General features: G+C 40.0%; 1 protein-coding gene across 1 annotated transcript; it reads left to right on the top strand.

The window, feature by feature from the left end:
- Window positions 1-480: 480 nt before the first annotated feature.
- On the top strand, window positions 481-7,001 carry LOC127306525 (syntaxin-22). The gene is made up of 7 exons (XM_051337174.2): window positions 481-962; window positions 1,270-1,363; window positions 1,529-1,665; window positions 2,164-2,238; window positions 6,226-6,383; window positions 6,457-6,557; window positions 6,637-7,001. Exons 1-7 carry the CDS (start codon window positions 793-795, stop codon window positions 6,700-6,702), a joined length of 801 nt encoding a protein of 266 aa, XP_051193134.1. The 5' UTR covers window positions 481-792; the 3' UTR covers window positions 6,703-7,001.
- Window positions 7,002-15,264: the final 8,263 nt, after the last annotated feature.

Genomic DNA, 15,264 nt, shown 5'->3' with positions numbered 1-15,264 from the left:
GTGTTATTGTTGCTCCAAATTATGACTTTGATGATTATGAGGAGTACATTTTAAACATTCTACTTCCTCCATTCCAAATCAATTGACACAATTTTTTCTAGATACACATGTATCTATACGCATTTTAGTGTGTAGATACACATGAATATAGGTAAATCTACGTCAATTAATTTGGAACTGAGAGAGTATCTGATAATGCTATAGATAATGGTCCTCTTTTTATTGATGATCTTTCATGTAGAACTATCGTTACTAATTCATGGGAGGATAAAAATGATAAACTTCCTAGCCATAATCATACTCTCATTTGTGGGAGTCATGTATTATTCTTGAATTATCCTAACTTGACCATACATGAGAAATTTATATGGGTTAAGAAATACTTTTGAAAAACAAAAAAAAAAAGATAAAATCCAACGGTGGGGATAATTCGTGGTCGACATCGGCGCATCGGTCGACCCGCTGGACCAACCCAATGCCAAGCATTTGTCCCGAATTCCGGGCGCGGGTCGAGCTCGCGACGCCTGTCAGTTCGTGCCACCTCGTGCTGCCCCATCATTCCACTCCCGTCTTCCAGATCAAATAATACTTCGATTTGATTGCAACACAGCCCGATCCATCCATGGAATAATAAACTGCCGGACCTCCCTGCGTGGACGGTGGCGACGGCGACCCCAGCCGCCCTTACTGTATTCTGTGGTCCGCCACCTTCGCCGCACGGCGTCACAAAGTGGAGGGGCTCGACGGCGGGCGGGCGGGCATCGGCCGGAGTAATAAGGCGGGGGATCGGCGATGAGCTTCGCGGATCTGGAGTCCGGGGCCCTGCAGGCGCCCAGGAGGGGGAGGGGCCCCGACGCCACGCGCGCGCTCGTCTTCCAGATCACTACCGCGGTGTCCTCGTACCGCCGCCTCCTCAACTCGCTCGGCACGCCCAAGGACACGCTCACCCTGCGCGATCAACTGTCAGTACGCGACCCCTCTTTCCTCCTTTATGTTTTTTTTTTCGAGTGGTATTCCTCCGTTATGTTACGAGATGGCTCGCACATACCGATATAGTACCATAAAAGGACAGACACCCTGCTAGTTTATTTGTTTTTTTGTACATCATGTGATAGTTGTCTTAACATTTATGCCCAATTCAAATTAGGAGCAATTGGTTTGTGCTTTAGCTGGTAGAATCGAGGACTCTAATGCCTGCACAGCATGCCATTTACCTCACGCTGGTGTCTGTTTCTGAAGTTCTGTGTGCCACGGTGATTTTCCATGCAGGCAGAAGACTAGTTATAAAGTTCTGCAATTGGCCAAGGATGCGAAAGATAAGCTGCGGAGTGCTGCCGTAGCAGACCAGAGCGCTGGAACTAGTGTCAGTAGTAATTCACCACCTTTCTGCGATCATATATCACATTATTTTAGTTTGATATCAATATTTCTGCCTGGAAGTTTAGTGAAGATTTATGCCAGTCATGATTGTTTCGAGCTATATATAGTTGCATCTGCAGGCTTATAAGAATTTGGGTGTTGCCTGCAGAAAGACAAGAGGATATCTGACATGAAGCTTGCCAAAGATTTTGCTGCCACAATGGAAGAGTTCAGGAAACTTCAGAACATTGCGATTCAGAGGGAGGTGTCATACAAGCCAGCCGTTCCCCAGAATGCTCAGCCGAGGTAATGTTTGTTAACTCTTAAATCGTTTCATCCAGTAGCTTTATGAACTGTGTTTCATTACAATGAATACCCACACTTATAAGTTAAACGAGATGCACAATTGAAATATTAGTGGGACGAGTCTAATTTATACTAGTACAGATCTATAGTATTTACCTATGTTGTCAACTTGTCCTATTATGGGAGAAGAGAAAGGTTAAATACAGAATAATTGGATCATCTAGATGCTTTTCTGTAATATAGGTATAATATAGATGCTTTTCTGCAAGCCGTGTGCATCTATTGATGCAGAGGCTGGGGCTATGCTCCTTTTTCGAAAAAAAAAATATTCTCTTGCGTTCTCTAAAATTACCCTATTTTTGATCATGTATTTGCAATTTTGAGTATGGCTTCAGTCAATAGTGTTGTTTTGATGGAAACTTAAGCTCTTTGCTGTGCAGATTTGATTAATTTTATATCCTTCAATGTTGTAAACTTGTAATTGTCATTGTGCTACAGCTATGCTACAAATGATGGAAGTGCCGATTTTGGTAAAATGTCTGAACAACATGCATTGCTTGCAGAACCAAACAGGTTAGTCTTCTAGTGATCCAATTTTTTCCGGCCTTCGTTTTCATGATTTGGTATTTGCTGTCAGTACCACAACTTTATTTGGCTTAGCACTATCTTTTCACTTTTCACCTGAAACATTTAGTTATTGTAGTATCATCCCTCCTCTCTCTGGTTTATACTTAATTGTGTCTGATATACTACAACAGGCAATACAAACTTTTTCATTTGTCTTTTTCTCCATTGAAAATTAATGAAATCAAAGCTACAACAGCGCCGAGTTATGATTCAGCTCTTTCCAAGATACTCCCTCCCCAAAATAGGATGCATATAGTTTTTGGTCGAAGTCAAACTTTGTAAAATTTGGTCAACTATAAAGAAAAAAAGTACTCCCTCCGATTCATATTAATTGACTTCAATATAGATGTATCTAAAACTAAAATGTGTCTAGATACATCCATATTAGAGTCAATTAATATGAACCGGAGGGAGTATCAACATTTATAATCTCAAACCAATATTGTTAGAACCATTGTGAAATATACTTTCATATTATGTGCATTTGATATTGTAGATGTTCGTCTTTCTCTATATAGTTAGTCAAACTTCAAAAACTATATGCATCCTATTTTGGGAAGGAGGGAGTACAAAATGGAAACTAGGAAACACAAATGACTCAGCTCACAGACCTCCCAACAAAACAAAGCAAACTTTATTGTGCTATTAGTCATCTATAGCTGCACTGACGAAAGACTAGATCCCCTTCAATGCTCTTTCAGCCTCTTGATCACTTGTTTCCATGCGATCCTTAGATTTAATACTTCGGTCACCACCCATGCGAGCCTGTTAGTACCCAACTTTAGTGCTCCTCGGTCAGTGGCCTTTGAAGTTCATCCCTATATTCCAACCAGTGAGGCAGTGACACACCGAGATCATTAGAAGGTTCTTTTAGACGAAGGCTTTGAAAATAAGATTTATTTCTGATTTTACAAATACTCTAACATACATAGCTACTTAATTGCTACATAGGACCGTCTCCTGTCTCTGAACCGGGTAACCCAGCAATTGCACAACTCATCAAAGGAATGACAGGCCTTGCTGAAGCCAAAACTACAAAATACCACACTCCAACTGTACTTAGATACCAGGCAGATGAATAAAATATGATCGATGGTTTCCTGTGATCCACAGAACTCAAAGCCTTTGGATCCAACCCAGCCCCCTCCTTGTCAAGTTATCCCTAGTAAGGCCTTGTTCGGTTAATCCACTTCCCAAGTGGAGAGGATTAGGGGGGAATTTGACCTAGATGGGATTTAATCTACCTCAATCCATGTCAATCTCATCCAATTCCTATGAAACCAACATAGCCTAAGGATGCTTTTCTTGACCACTAACCACATGATACCAATACGGCTCCCAAACAGACCTGCTAATCTGGTGATTTTATCTTCAGAAACATTGATGGGTACAAGGCAAAATTTCTGAAAGTTGACACAAACCAGTAGATTGGACAAAAGTTTCCGGAAGAGCTGTGAAGCAAAGGAGCTAACGAGGACTGGCTTGCATGATCAAGTGTGGTTCGAATACTGAGTGATAGGGAAATAGGAGTTAGGGGTCGGGTGAAATAGCAGTCCAATGTTGCAAGCCTTGTGGACAATGGTCTGGAGGAGGTTTGTTGCTACGAAAAAGAGGAGACGGTGCTAAAGAATCACCTTGCCTAAACCCGTGTCTGGAATGGAATTTTTCCCGGGGACGCCATTAAGAAGAACAGAAAAGGTTCCAAAAGAAAGGATGGAATTGACCCATCCGATCCAGTGCTTTCAATCCCAGGTGATAGAAGACATTAAGTATAGTGCTGTGTTCAATCGTGTCGAAGGCATTTTCAAAATCTAACCGCAGGATAAATGTTCTCTTTTGGATTGATGACAATGATGTAGTTCTTTCACTGATGAGACAATACTAATTCTGGTGGATTAACTGAACAATGACAGGAGTCATTGGTAGATTGAAGATTATTGAGGCCTTACTGAAAAATCTTTGCAAAAAGAGTAGAAATCATGTTTAGTGATGTGCCAGCATTCTTTGAAGAAAGTCCACTGAATCGTCTGTCCAGGTGCTCTGCGAACAGGCATAATATGCACCACTCTATTGATTTCTTCTCTGGTGAAGGGCGTAGGGCGCAGATAGAGAAGCCAGTCCATCATTTCGCTTGATCAAGGAGGGGAGGTAAAAATGCATGGCTGGTGAAGCAGAAATACCCAATCTATTATAGAAGTTTCTCCAAATTATGGCAACCTTTTCCTGGTGATCACTTGTGATTTGGCCCTGGGGGTTTGTAAGAGGGAATCTGGTTCGCCTGAAGGCTTTGGTGGCAACACTATGAATTTGTTTTGTATTTTCGTCTCCAAAATCTACCCATTTGATGGTGCATCATTTTTTCCGAAAAACTTTCTCTGAAGTTGCTTCCTATCAGAGAATGGCGTTGCTCCTCAAGGCCGTCCAGGGTTAGGATAGTTTGGTTAGTGCGGCTCATGATAAGGCGGAGATGGGATAAGTTTATGCTCCCGTTTATTCGGATTTTTTTATAATCTTAAATTTGGAGGAAATCAAACCAGCGCAATCTCTGGGACTGCAGGGAATATGCCAGGCGTGTTGGACAACCTCCAAAAAACCAGGGTACCTCTGCTCGAACGTACGGTGCTGCGCAGTAGCATTTCCACCAGACGGGTGCAGCCTCTATCTCCGGCACCGCCCACCAACACGTGCTGCAGTACCGCCCAAGCCATGGCACCACCTGCCAGCCTCTGCGCTCCAGGAACCTCGCCGGTAGCAGCGGCCACGAATCCTCACGCAGTGACCACATGAACGCTTGTCCAGCCCCGGCGAGGCAACCATGCCAAAGCTGGACAGCGCGGGCTGGCAGTAGAGCGGAGCCAGGCAAGGCAGCCAAGAGGGAGGTAGTTTGGGAGCTTGACGGCGGGAGCGGGTTGAGGCTGGAAAAGATGTTGAGCGTGACGGCGGCCGGTGTCTTGTTTGGCGACGCTGTGCGCCACACCGAGGTGAAGGAGGAGGCTGACAACGTAGCTGGAGTCGCCGGAGACGAGGCCGTTGGGGAGGTCCCGGTCGCGGTAGCCGCAGGCGTGCGAGGTCAGCAGCTATTCGGCTCTTCTCGCGGCTGCAGTGCAAGTGAGACTGGCGCGCTCGCTGCATGCTGTGGTTTGGTCTGAAACCGTATAAGCCGTCAAACCAAACCGTCACAAACCGCTAATTATGGTTTGGTCTGAAGAAACCGTTCAAACTGAGACAAACTGGGGATGCCCAGGCTTAGTCATCATTCAACTGGACACCATAGCAATTTGTAACAACCTGTGCCACATTTCTTAAGCTGCTTTTAAAGCCAAGGCAAGGTAATATTCCTAATATCGAAATCAGTAAGCTCCAAACCCCCTTTGTCTTTGGGCTGACAAATCCCAGTCCAGCTGATCAGGTGGTATCTCTTTACCCCCTGTCTTGCCAAAGCAAACGAGCCCTATTCATTTGTCTTCTAGACAGTACATTCTTCACGAGTTCTGCATGCCTGGATCCCATTTATATGTTTTCACAGTGTTGTGCTCAAGTAGGATTGAAATCTACAACCCAGCTAACAGCTTCCATTGTAGTTCTGAGCTACTGAGGGACAAGGGAGGATTTGACCTCGCAGAGTTCAACTCCGCCTTTTAACCCATGGATAATATGAGTTGAAAGCTTCTTTTGTAACTCAGAATTTCTTCCTAATGGCTCTCTACTGTGTCTCGTTACATAGTGAAGCCCAGATGGTGCCATTTCACCGAAAAAATAGACTAGCGACGGCAATTTTCTATGAGAATAGTGGTAGGACACATAGTGTTAAAATATGTAATGGAAGATTCTGAATTCAAATCATTTTGAACTGAAATATCACTATTGTATGCAATAATCTGCAGACTTTAATTTTCTCACATTTTTCTGATAACCTGCCATCTTACTCTGCAGGCAAGAGGTGTTGCAATTGGATAATGAAGTTGTTTTCAACGAGGCGATCATCGAGGAAAGGGAGCTGGCCATTCAAGAGATCCAACAGCAGATTGGTGAAGTTCATGAAGCATTTAAGGATCTTGCTACGCTCGTGCATGCGCAAGGAGTTATAATAGGCATGTTTTACCTTACATTTTGCGCAGTAATGGTCTTTGGCTTTCTAGCTAATGCTCACATATTTGGTTGCAGAGGAAGTAGACACCAACATAGAAAATTCTGCAGAAGCGACCAAAGAAGCGAAGACGGAAATTGGCAAAGCGTCCAAGACTCAGAAATCAAACTCATCCTTGGTATGTCATATTTATACTACTTACTAAATTATCATTGGTCTGCCTATTTGTTTACCATACCAAATCATTTCATGTGCAGCAATGCATGATTTTGGTGATATTTGCGGTTGTGCTGCTTATCGTGATAATAGTTTTGGCAAGTTGAGACATGAAATGTTTGAGGCTTATTGGACCAAGCATTACATGCAAGATTGATCATCTTTGTGTGCCGAAGACTCCCTAACTGAACTGTAAATTTTGTTCTTTTTCTTCCTTTTCCCTTGAAATTTTGTGGTTATTCTTATGTCACGTGTGAGTCTTTTTTTTTTCTTGGCTTGCCCTGAGTGAACAGTGATGCCATTTTGCTCCTATAAAAGTTTGTTTGTCATTTTGCACGAGTGAGAAACTTGACATTTTGTAAGTATTTCCACTGAATAAAAATAAACAGGGATTCTCCACTCTGAAGCTTCCTGTGTTGTCTTGAAAGTTGAAACACTTTCTTGAAACTTGTTCTATGCAAAGCACCAAGCATGCCACTGGAGCAATTTTTGGGAGGGCGGTCGGCCCGAACGTATCTTGGTCTTGTGGTTGTGGTGCACCCGGCAGGTTGGCACGAATGAACGATACTCCCTCCGTAAGGCGTCTAACTGTCGAAGTATTAGTTAAAAATCAACGTTTTTAAGTTTGACCAAGTTTGTACACGAAAATATGAACATTTTCAATACTGAATCAATATTAATAGATTCAAAATAAGTATATTTTCTTAATGTGTCCATTAGATATTATAGATATAAATATTTTTCTCTAAATATTTAGCCAAAGTTAGGAATGTTTGATTTTTGATCAATCCTTAGACGCCTTACATTTTGGGACAGAGAGAGTATGTAACATATTTAGAAGTTGCGAAACGAGGACAATACTGACATAGACAAAACGTGCCTCTGGAACGTGACAGATATTCAAGTCTAAATTTGAAACACGGCTCTGAAAAAATAAACATTTGGGGTATTTCGTGTATCGTTATAGATGGAATGGGCCATATTCAAAGACCGTTCACATTGCCTACTAGGCTTTGCTCTTTTTTCCTTCTTATTTTATTTACTTCTTAATAATAAATAACTTCTGCTGAATGTATCTCACAAATAATCAATGAAATAAATAACGGAATAAGAAAATATTCAGATTCATCCAATGAAGAATGTTCCCTTACTTTGTAGAAAATATATTCACCAATCCGAACAAGCTGTTCATGTTTATCAAATAAAATGCTTGTAAGATTATATCTTGAGCAGTTATGTATCTAGGACCTTTGACGCAAATTGATGCATATTTCCAAAAAAAATGTGTCAATGTATTCTAGTACAAAATTTATATCTACTAAAAATAAATATTTAGTTATTTTAGACAAGAAATTTAAAAAGTTGAATACTGATCAAAAATGAAATGCAGTAAGAAAGCAAAAGTAAAGCTAGAAAATTAGAACAAGAAAGAAAAATAGTAATAATATTTTTTTTTGCTTCCACGACTGTGTAAATCCATCCTTTTATAAATGAAAATGACGGACTAGAGTTCTTTACTACTGTTTTAATATACAAAAAAACGAACATAAAAGGAACAAAGAAATGTATTTTAGAACAAGATTTTATATCTACTTAAACAACATATTCAATTATTTAACACTAAAAACTAAAAACAAAAACAAAAAAATAAAAAGAAAAAAGTAAAAAAGGTCATGCAAAAAAGAGAAAGAAGACAAAAACAATGAAAAGGATAAGAAAACGTGAAAAGTAGAATAATAAAGATAAAAAATGAAAAGAAACATAAAAATGGTCAATGTGTCTTATAACTAAATTTCATAGATGGTTGATACGTCTCCGATGTATCGATAATTTCTTGTGTTCCATGCCACATTATTGATGATATCTACATGTTTTATGCACACTTTATGTCATATTCGTGCATTTTCTGGAACTAACCTATTAACAAGATGCCGAAGAGCCGATTCTTTGTTTTCTGCTGTTTTGGTTTCGTAAATCCTAGTAACGAAATATTCTCGGAATTGGACGAAATCAACGCCCGGGGTCCTATTTTGCCACGAAGCTTTCGAAGACCGAAGAGGAGACGAAGTGGGGCCACGAGGCGGCCAAACCATAGGGCGGCGCGGCCTGGCCCTTGGCCGCGCCGACCTGTGGTGTGGGGCCCTCGTGTGGCCCCCTGACCTGCCCTTCCGCCTACTTAAAGCCTCCGTCGCGAAACCCCCAGTACCGAGAGCCACGATACGGAAAACCTTCCAGAGACGCCGCCGCCGCCAATCCCATCTCGGGGGATTCAGGAGATCGCCTCCGGCACCCTGCCGGAGAGGGGAATCATCTCCCGGAGGACTCTACGCCGCCATGGTCGCCTGCGGAGTGATGAGTGAGTAGTCTACCCCTGGACTATGGGTCCATAGCAGTAGCTAGATGGTTGTCTTCTCCCCATTGTGCTTAATTGTCGGGTCTTGTGAGCTGCCTAACATGATCAAGATCATCTATCTGTAATTCTATATGTTGTGTTTGTTGGGATCCGATGAATAGAGAATACTATGTTATGTTGATTATCAATTCATGTCTATGTGTTGTTTATGATCTTGCATGCTCTCCGTTACTAGTAGATGCTCTGGCCAAGTAGATGCTTGTAACTCCAAGAGGGAGTATTTATGCTCGATAGTGGGTTCATGTCTCCGTGAATGCAGGGAAGTGACAAATCTCTAAGATTATGGATGTCTTTGTGCCACTAGGGATAAAACATCGGTGCTATGTTCGAGGATGTAGTTACCGATTACATTACGCGCAATACTTAATGCAATTGTCTGTTGTTAGCAACTTAATACCGGAGGGGTTCGGATGATAACACGAAGGTGCACTTTTTAGGCATAGATGCATGCTGGATAGCGGTCTATGTACTTTGTCGTAATGCCCAATTAAATCTCACAATACTCATCATAATATGTATGTGCATGGTCATGCCCTCTTTATTTGTCAATTGCCCAACTGTAATTTGTTCACCCAACATCTTTGTTTATCTTATGGGAGAGACACCTCTAGTGAACTGTGGACCCCGGTCCAATTCTCTATCTTGAAATACAATCTCTTGCAATACTTGTTCTACTGTTTTTACGCAAACAATCATCTTCCACACAATACGGTTAATCCTTTGTTATGACAAGCGGTGAGATTGACAACCTCATTTGTTTCGTTGGGGCAAAGTACTTTGGTTGTGTTGTGCGGAGTTCCACGTTGGCGCGGAATCTCTGGTGTTGCGCCGCACTACATCCCGCCGCCATCAACCTTCAACGTGCTTCTTGACTCCTCTGGTTCGATTAAACCTTGGTTTCTTACGAGGGAAACTTGCCATTTGTGCCCATCACACAGTCCTCTTGTGGTTCCCAACGGACGTGTCAACTACACGCATCAAGCAAATTTCTCGGCGCCGTTTCAGTGAGATCAAGACACGCTGCAAGGGGAGTCTCCACATCCCAATCTCTTTACTTTGTTTTTGTCTTGCTTTATTTTATTTACTACTTTGTTTGCTGCACTATATCAAAATACAAAAAAAATTAGTTGCTAGTTTTACTTTATTTCTCGTCTTTATTGCACTCTATATCAAAAACACAAAAAAATTAGTTACTTGCATTTACTTTATCTAGTTTGCTTTATTTACTGTTGCTAAAATGGGTACTCCTGAAAATACTAAGTTGTGTGATTTCACAACCACAAATAATAATGATTTCTTATGCACACCTATTGCTCCACCTGCTACTACAGCAGAATTCTTTGAAATTAAACCTGCTTTACTAAATCTTGTTATGCGAGAGCAATTTTTTGGTGTTAGTTCTGATGATGCTGCTGCCCATCTTAATAATTTTGTTGAACTATGTGAAATGCAAAAATATAAAGATGTAGATGGTGACATTATAAAATTAAAATTGTTCCCTTTCTCATTAAGAGGAAGAGCTAAAGATTGGTTGCTATCTCTGCCTAAGAATAGTATTGATTCCTGGACTAAATGCAAGGATGCTTTTATTGGTAGATATTATCCACCTGCTAAAATTATATCTTTGAGAAGTAGTATAATGAATTTTAAACAATTAGATACTGAACATGTTGCACAAGCATGGGAAAGAATGAAATCTCTGGTTAAAAATTGCCCAACCCATGGACTGACTACTTGGATGATCATCCAAACCTTTTATGCAGGACTGAATTTTTCTTCGTGGAACCTATTGGATTCAGCTGCTGGAGGTACCTTTATGTCCATCACTCTTGGTGAAGCAACAAAGCTTCTTGATAATATGATGATTAATTACTCTGAATGGCACACGGAAAGAGCTCCACAAGGTAAGAAGGTAAATTCTGTCGAAGAATCCTCTTCCTTGAATGATAAGATTGATGCTATTATGTCTATGCTTGTGAATGATAGGACTAATGTTGATCCTAATAATGTTCCGTTAGCTTCATTGGTTGCCCAAGAAGAACATGTTGATGTAAACTTCATTAAAAATAATAATTTCAACAACAATGCTTATCGGAACAATTCTAGTAATAACTATAGGCCATATCCTTATAATAATAGTAACGGTTATGCTAATTCTTATGGGAATTCTTACAATAATAATAGGAACACACCCCCTGGACTTGAAGCTATGCTTAAAGAATTTATTAGTACACAAACTGCCTTTAACAAATCTGTTGAGGAAAAACTCAATAAAATTGATATTCTCGCTTCTAAGGTTGATAGTCTTGCCTCTGATGTTGATCTTTTGAAATCGAAAGTTATGCCTAATAGGGATATTGAAAATAAAATTGTTACTACATCAAATGCCATCCAAGTTAGAATTAATGAGAATATAAGATTAATGGCTGAATTGCGTGCTAGGTGGGATAGAGAAGAAAATGAAAAACTAGCTAAAGAGAAAAATGTAGCTAAAGTTTGGACTATTACCACCACAAGTAATGTTGACTCTTCACATGTTGCTGCACCTCCTACTATTAATGGTAAAATAATTGGTGTTGGCAATGTTTCTACTCCTAGTGCAAAGCGTACAAAGCGCACGAAATTGCTAAAGCTACTTTGAAATTGCTTGTGATAAAACTGCTGAAATTTTTTCCAACATTGGGGATGATGATCCCATTGCTTTAGATTATAATGGTTTGAATTTTGATGATTGTCACATCTCTGAAGTTATAAAGTTCTTGCAAAAACTTGCTAAAAGTCCTAACGCTAGTGCTATAAATTTGGCTTTCACGCAACATATTACAAATGCTCTCATAAAAGCTAGAGAAGAGAAATTAGAGCGCGAAGCCTCTATTCCTAGAAAGCTAGAGGATGGTTGGGAGCCCATCATTAAGATGAAGATCAAAGATTTTGATTGTAATGCTTTATGTGATCTTGGTGCAAGTATTTCTGTTATGCCTAAGAAAATCTATAATATGCTTGACTTGCCACCGCTGAAAAATTGTTATTTGGATGTTAATCTTGCTGATCATTCTACAAAGAAACCTTTGGGGAAAGTTGATAATGTTCGCATTACCGTTAACAATAACCTTGTCCCCGTTGATTTTGTTGTCTTGGATATTGAATGCAATGCATCTTGTCCCATCATATTGGGAAGACCTTTTCTTCGAACCGTTGGTGCTATCATTGATATGAAGGAAGGTAATATAAAATATCAATTTCCTCTCAAGAAAGGTATGGAACACTTCCCTAGAAAGATAATGAAGTTACCTTTTGATTCTATTATTAGAACAAATTATGATGTTGACACTTCGTCTCTTGATAATACTTGATATACACTTTCTGCGCCTAGCTGAAAGGCGTTAAAGAAAAGCGCTTATGGGAGACAACCCATGTTTTTACTACAGTACTTTGTTTTATATTTGTGTCTTGGAAGTTGTTTACTACTGTAGCAACCTCTCCTTATCTTAGTTTAGTGTTTTGTTGTGCCAAGTAAAGTCGTTGATAGTAAAGTTCATACTAGATTTGGATTACTGCGCAGAAACAGATTTCTTTGCTGTCACGAATCTGGGCTGTTTTCTCTGTAGGTAACTCAGAAAATTATGCCAATTTACGTGAGTGATCCGCAGATATGTACGCAACTTTCATTCAATTTGAGCATTTTCATTTGAGCAAGTCTGGTGCCTCGATAAAATTCGTCAATACGAACTGTTCTGTTTTTGACAGATTCTGCCTTTTATTTCGCATTGCCAGTTTTGTTATGTTCGATGGATATTTCGATTCCATTGACTTTCAGTAGCTTTGTGCAATGTCCAGAAGTGTTAAGAATGATTATGTCACCTCTGAACATGTATATTTTGATTGTGCACTAACCCTCTAATGAGTTGTTTCGAGTTTGGTGTGGAGGAAGTTTTCAAGGATCAAGAGAGGAGTATGATGCAATATGATCAAGGAGAGTGAAAGCTCTAAGCTTGGGGATGCCCCGGTGGTTCACCCTGCATATATCAAGAAGACTCAAGCGTCTAAGCTTGGGGATGCCCAAGGCATCCCCTTCTTCATCGACAACATTATCAGGTTCCTCCCATGAAACTATATTTTTATTCCATCACATCTTATGTGCTTTGCTTGGAGCGTTGGTTTGTTTTTGTTTTTGTTTTGTTTGAATAAAATGGATCCTAGCATTCACTGTATGGGAGAGAGACACGCTCCGCTGTTGCATATGGACAAGTATGTCCTTAGGCTCTACTCATAATATTCATGGCGAAGTTTCTTCTTCGTTAAATTGTTATATGGTTGGAATTGGAAAATGATACATGTAGTAATTTGCTAAAATGTCTTGAATAATGTGATACTTGGCAATTGTTGTGCTCATGTTTAAGCTCTTGCATCATATACTTTGCACCCATTAATGAAGAAATACATAGAGCATGCTAAAATTTGGTTTGCATATTTGGTCTCTCTAAGGTCTAGATAATTTCTAGTATTGAGTTTGAACAACAAGGAAGACGGTATAGAGTCTTATAATGTTTACAATATGTCTTTTATGTGAGTTTTGCTGCACCGGTTCATCCTTGTGTTTGTTTCAAATAACCTTGCTAGCCTAAACCTTGTATCGAGAGGGAATACTTCTCATGCATCCAAAATCCTTGAGCCAACCACTATGCCATTTGTGTCCACCATACCTACCTACTACATGGTATTTCTCCGCCATTCCAAAGTAAATTGCTTGAGTGCTACCTTTAAATTTCCACTCTTCACCTTTACAATATATAGCTCATGGGACAAATAGCTTAAAAACTATTGTGGTATTGAATATGTACTTATGCACTTTATCTCTTATTAAGTTGCTTGTTGTGCGATAACCATGTTTCTGGGGACGCCATCAACTATTCTTTGTTGAATATCATGTGAGTTGCTATGCATGTTCGTCTTGTCTGAAGTAAGAGAGATCTACCACCTTATGGTTAAGCATGCATATTGTTAGAGAAGAACATTGGGCCGCTAACTAAAGCCATGATTCATGGTGGAAGTTTCAGTTTTGGACGTATATCCTCAATCTCATATGAGAATAATAATTGTTGCCACATGCTTATGCATTAAAGAGGAGTCCATTATCTGTTGTCCATGTTGTCCCGGAATAGATGTCTAAGTTGAGAATAATCAAAAGCGAGAAATCCAAAATGCGAGCTTTCTCCTTAGACCTTTGTACAGGCGGCATGGAGGTACCCCATTGTGACACTTGGTTAAAACATGTGTATTGCGATGACCCGGTAGTCCAAGCTAATTAGGACAAGGTGCGGGCACTATTAGTATACTATGCATGAGGCTTGCAACTTGTAAGATATAATTTACATAACTCATATGCTTTATTACTACCGTTGACAAAATTGTTTCATGTTTTCAAAATAAAAGCTCTAGCACAAATATAGCAATCGATGCTTTCCTCTTTGAAGGACCATTCTTTTTTACTTTTATGTTGAGTCAGTTCACCTATTTCTCTCCACCTCAAGAAGCAAACACTTGTGTGAACTGTGCATTGATTCCTATATACTTGCATATTGCACTTATTATATTACTCCATGTTGACAATTATCCATGAGATATACATGTTATAAGTTGAAAGCAACCGCTGAAACTTAATCTTCCTTTGTGTTGCTTCAATACCTTTACTTTGATTTATTGCTTTATGAGTTAACTCTTATGCAAGACTTATTGATGCTTGTCTTGAAGTACTATTCATGAAAAGTCTTTGCTTTAAGATTCACTTGTTTACTCATGTCATATACATTGTTTTGATCGCTGCATTCACTACATATGCTTTACAAATAGTATGATCAAGGTTATGATGGCATGTCACTCCAGAAATTATCTTTGTTATCGTTTTACCTGCTCGGGACGAGCAGAACTAAGCTTGGGGATGCTGATACGTCTCCGACGTATCGATAATTTCTTGTGTTCCATGCCACATTATTGATGATATCTACATGTTTTATGCACACTTTATGTCATATTCGTGCATTTTCTGGAACTAACCTATTAACAAGATGCCGAAGAGCCGATTCTTTGTCGCTTGTTTTTGGTTTCAGAAATCCTAGTAACGAAATATTCTCGGAATTGGACGAAATCAACGCCCAGGGTCCTATTTTGCCACGAAGCTTTCAGAAGACCGAAGAGGAGACGAAGTGGGGCCACGAGGCGGCCAAACCATAGGGCGGCGCGGCCTGGCCCTTGGCCG

The sequence above is a fragment of the Lolium perenne genome, chromosome 6 (genome assembly GCF_019359855.2).
Source record: "Lolium perenne isolate Kyuss_39 chromosome 6, Kyuss_2.0, whole genome shotgun sequence".
Classification (NCBI taxonomy): domain Eukaryota; kingdom Viridiplantae; phylum Streptophyta; class Magnoliopsida; order Poales; family Poaceae; genus Lolium; species Lolium perenne.
The sequence above is the reverse complement of the archived record's forward strand: the minus strand, read 5'-3'. Positions and strand labels throughout refer to the sequence as shown.

Excerpts from the sequence above, each read along its gene's own strand:
- LOC127306525 (XM_051337174.2), top strand. The coding sequence starts at position 793 with ATGAGCTTCGCGGATCTGGAGTCCGGGGCCCTGCAGGCGCCCAGGAGG. Across the intron at positions 2,239-6,225 it reads TTGCTTGCAGAACCAAACAG|GCAAGAGGTGTTGCAATTGG; the intron begins GTTAGTCTTCTA and ends CTTACTCTGCAG. Across the intron at positions 6,384-6,456 it reads TGCGCAAGGAGTTATAATAG|AGGAAGTAGACACCAACATA; the intron begins GCATGTTTTACC and ends ATTTGGTTGCAG.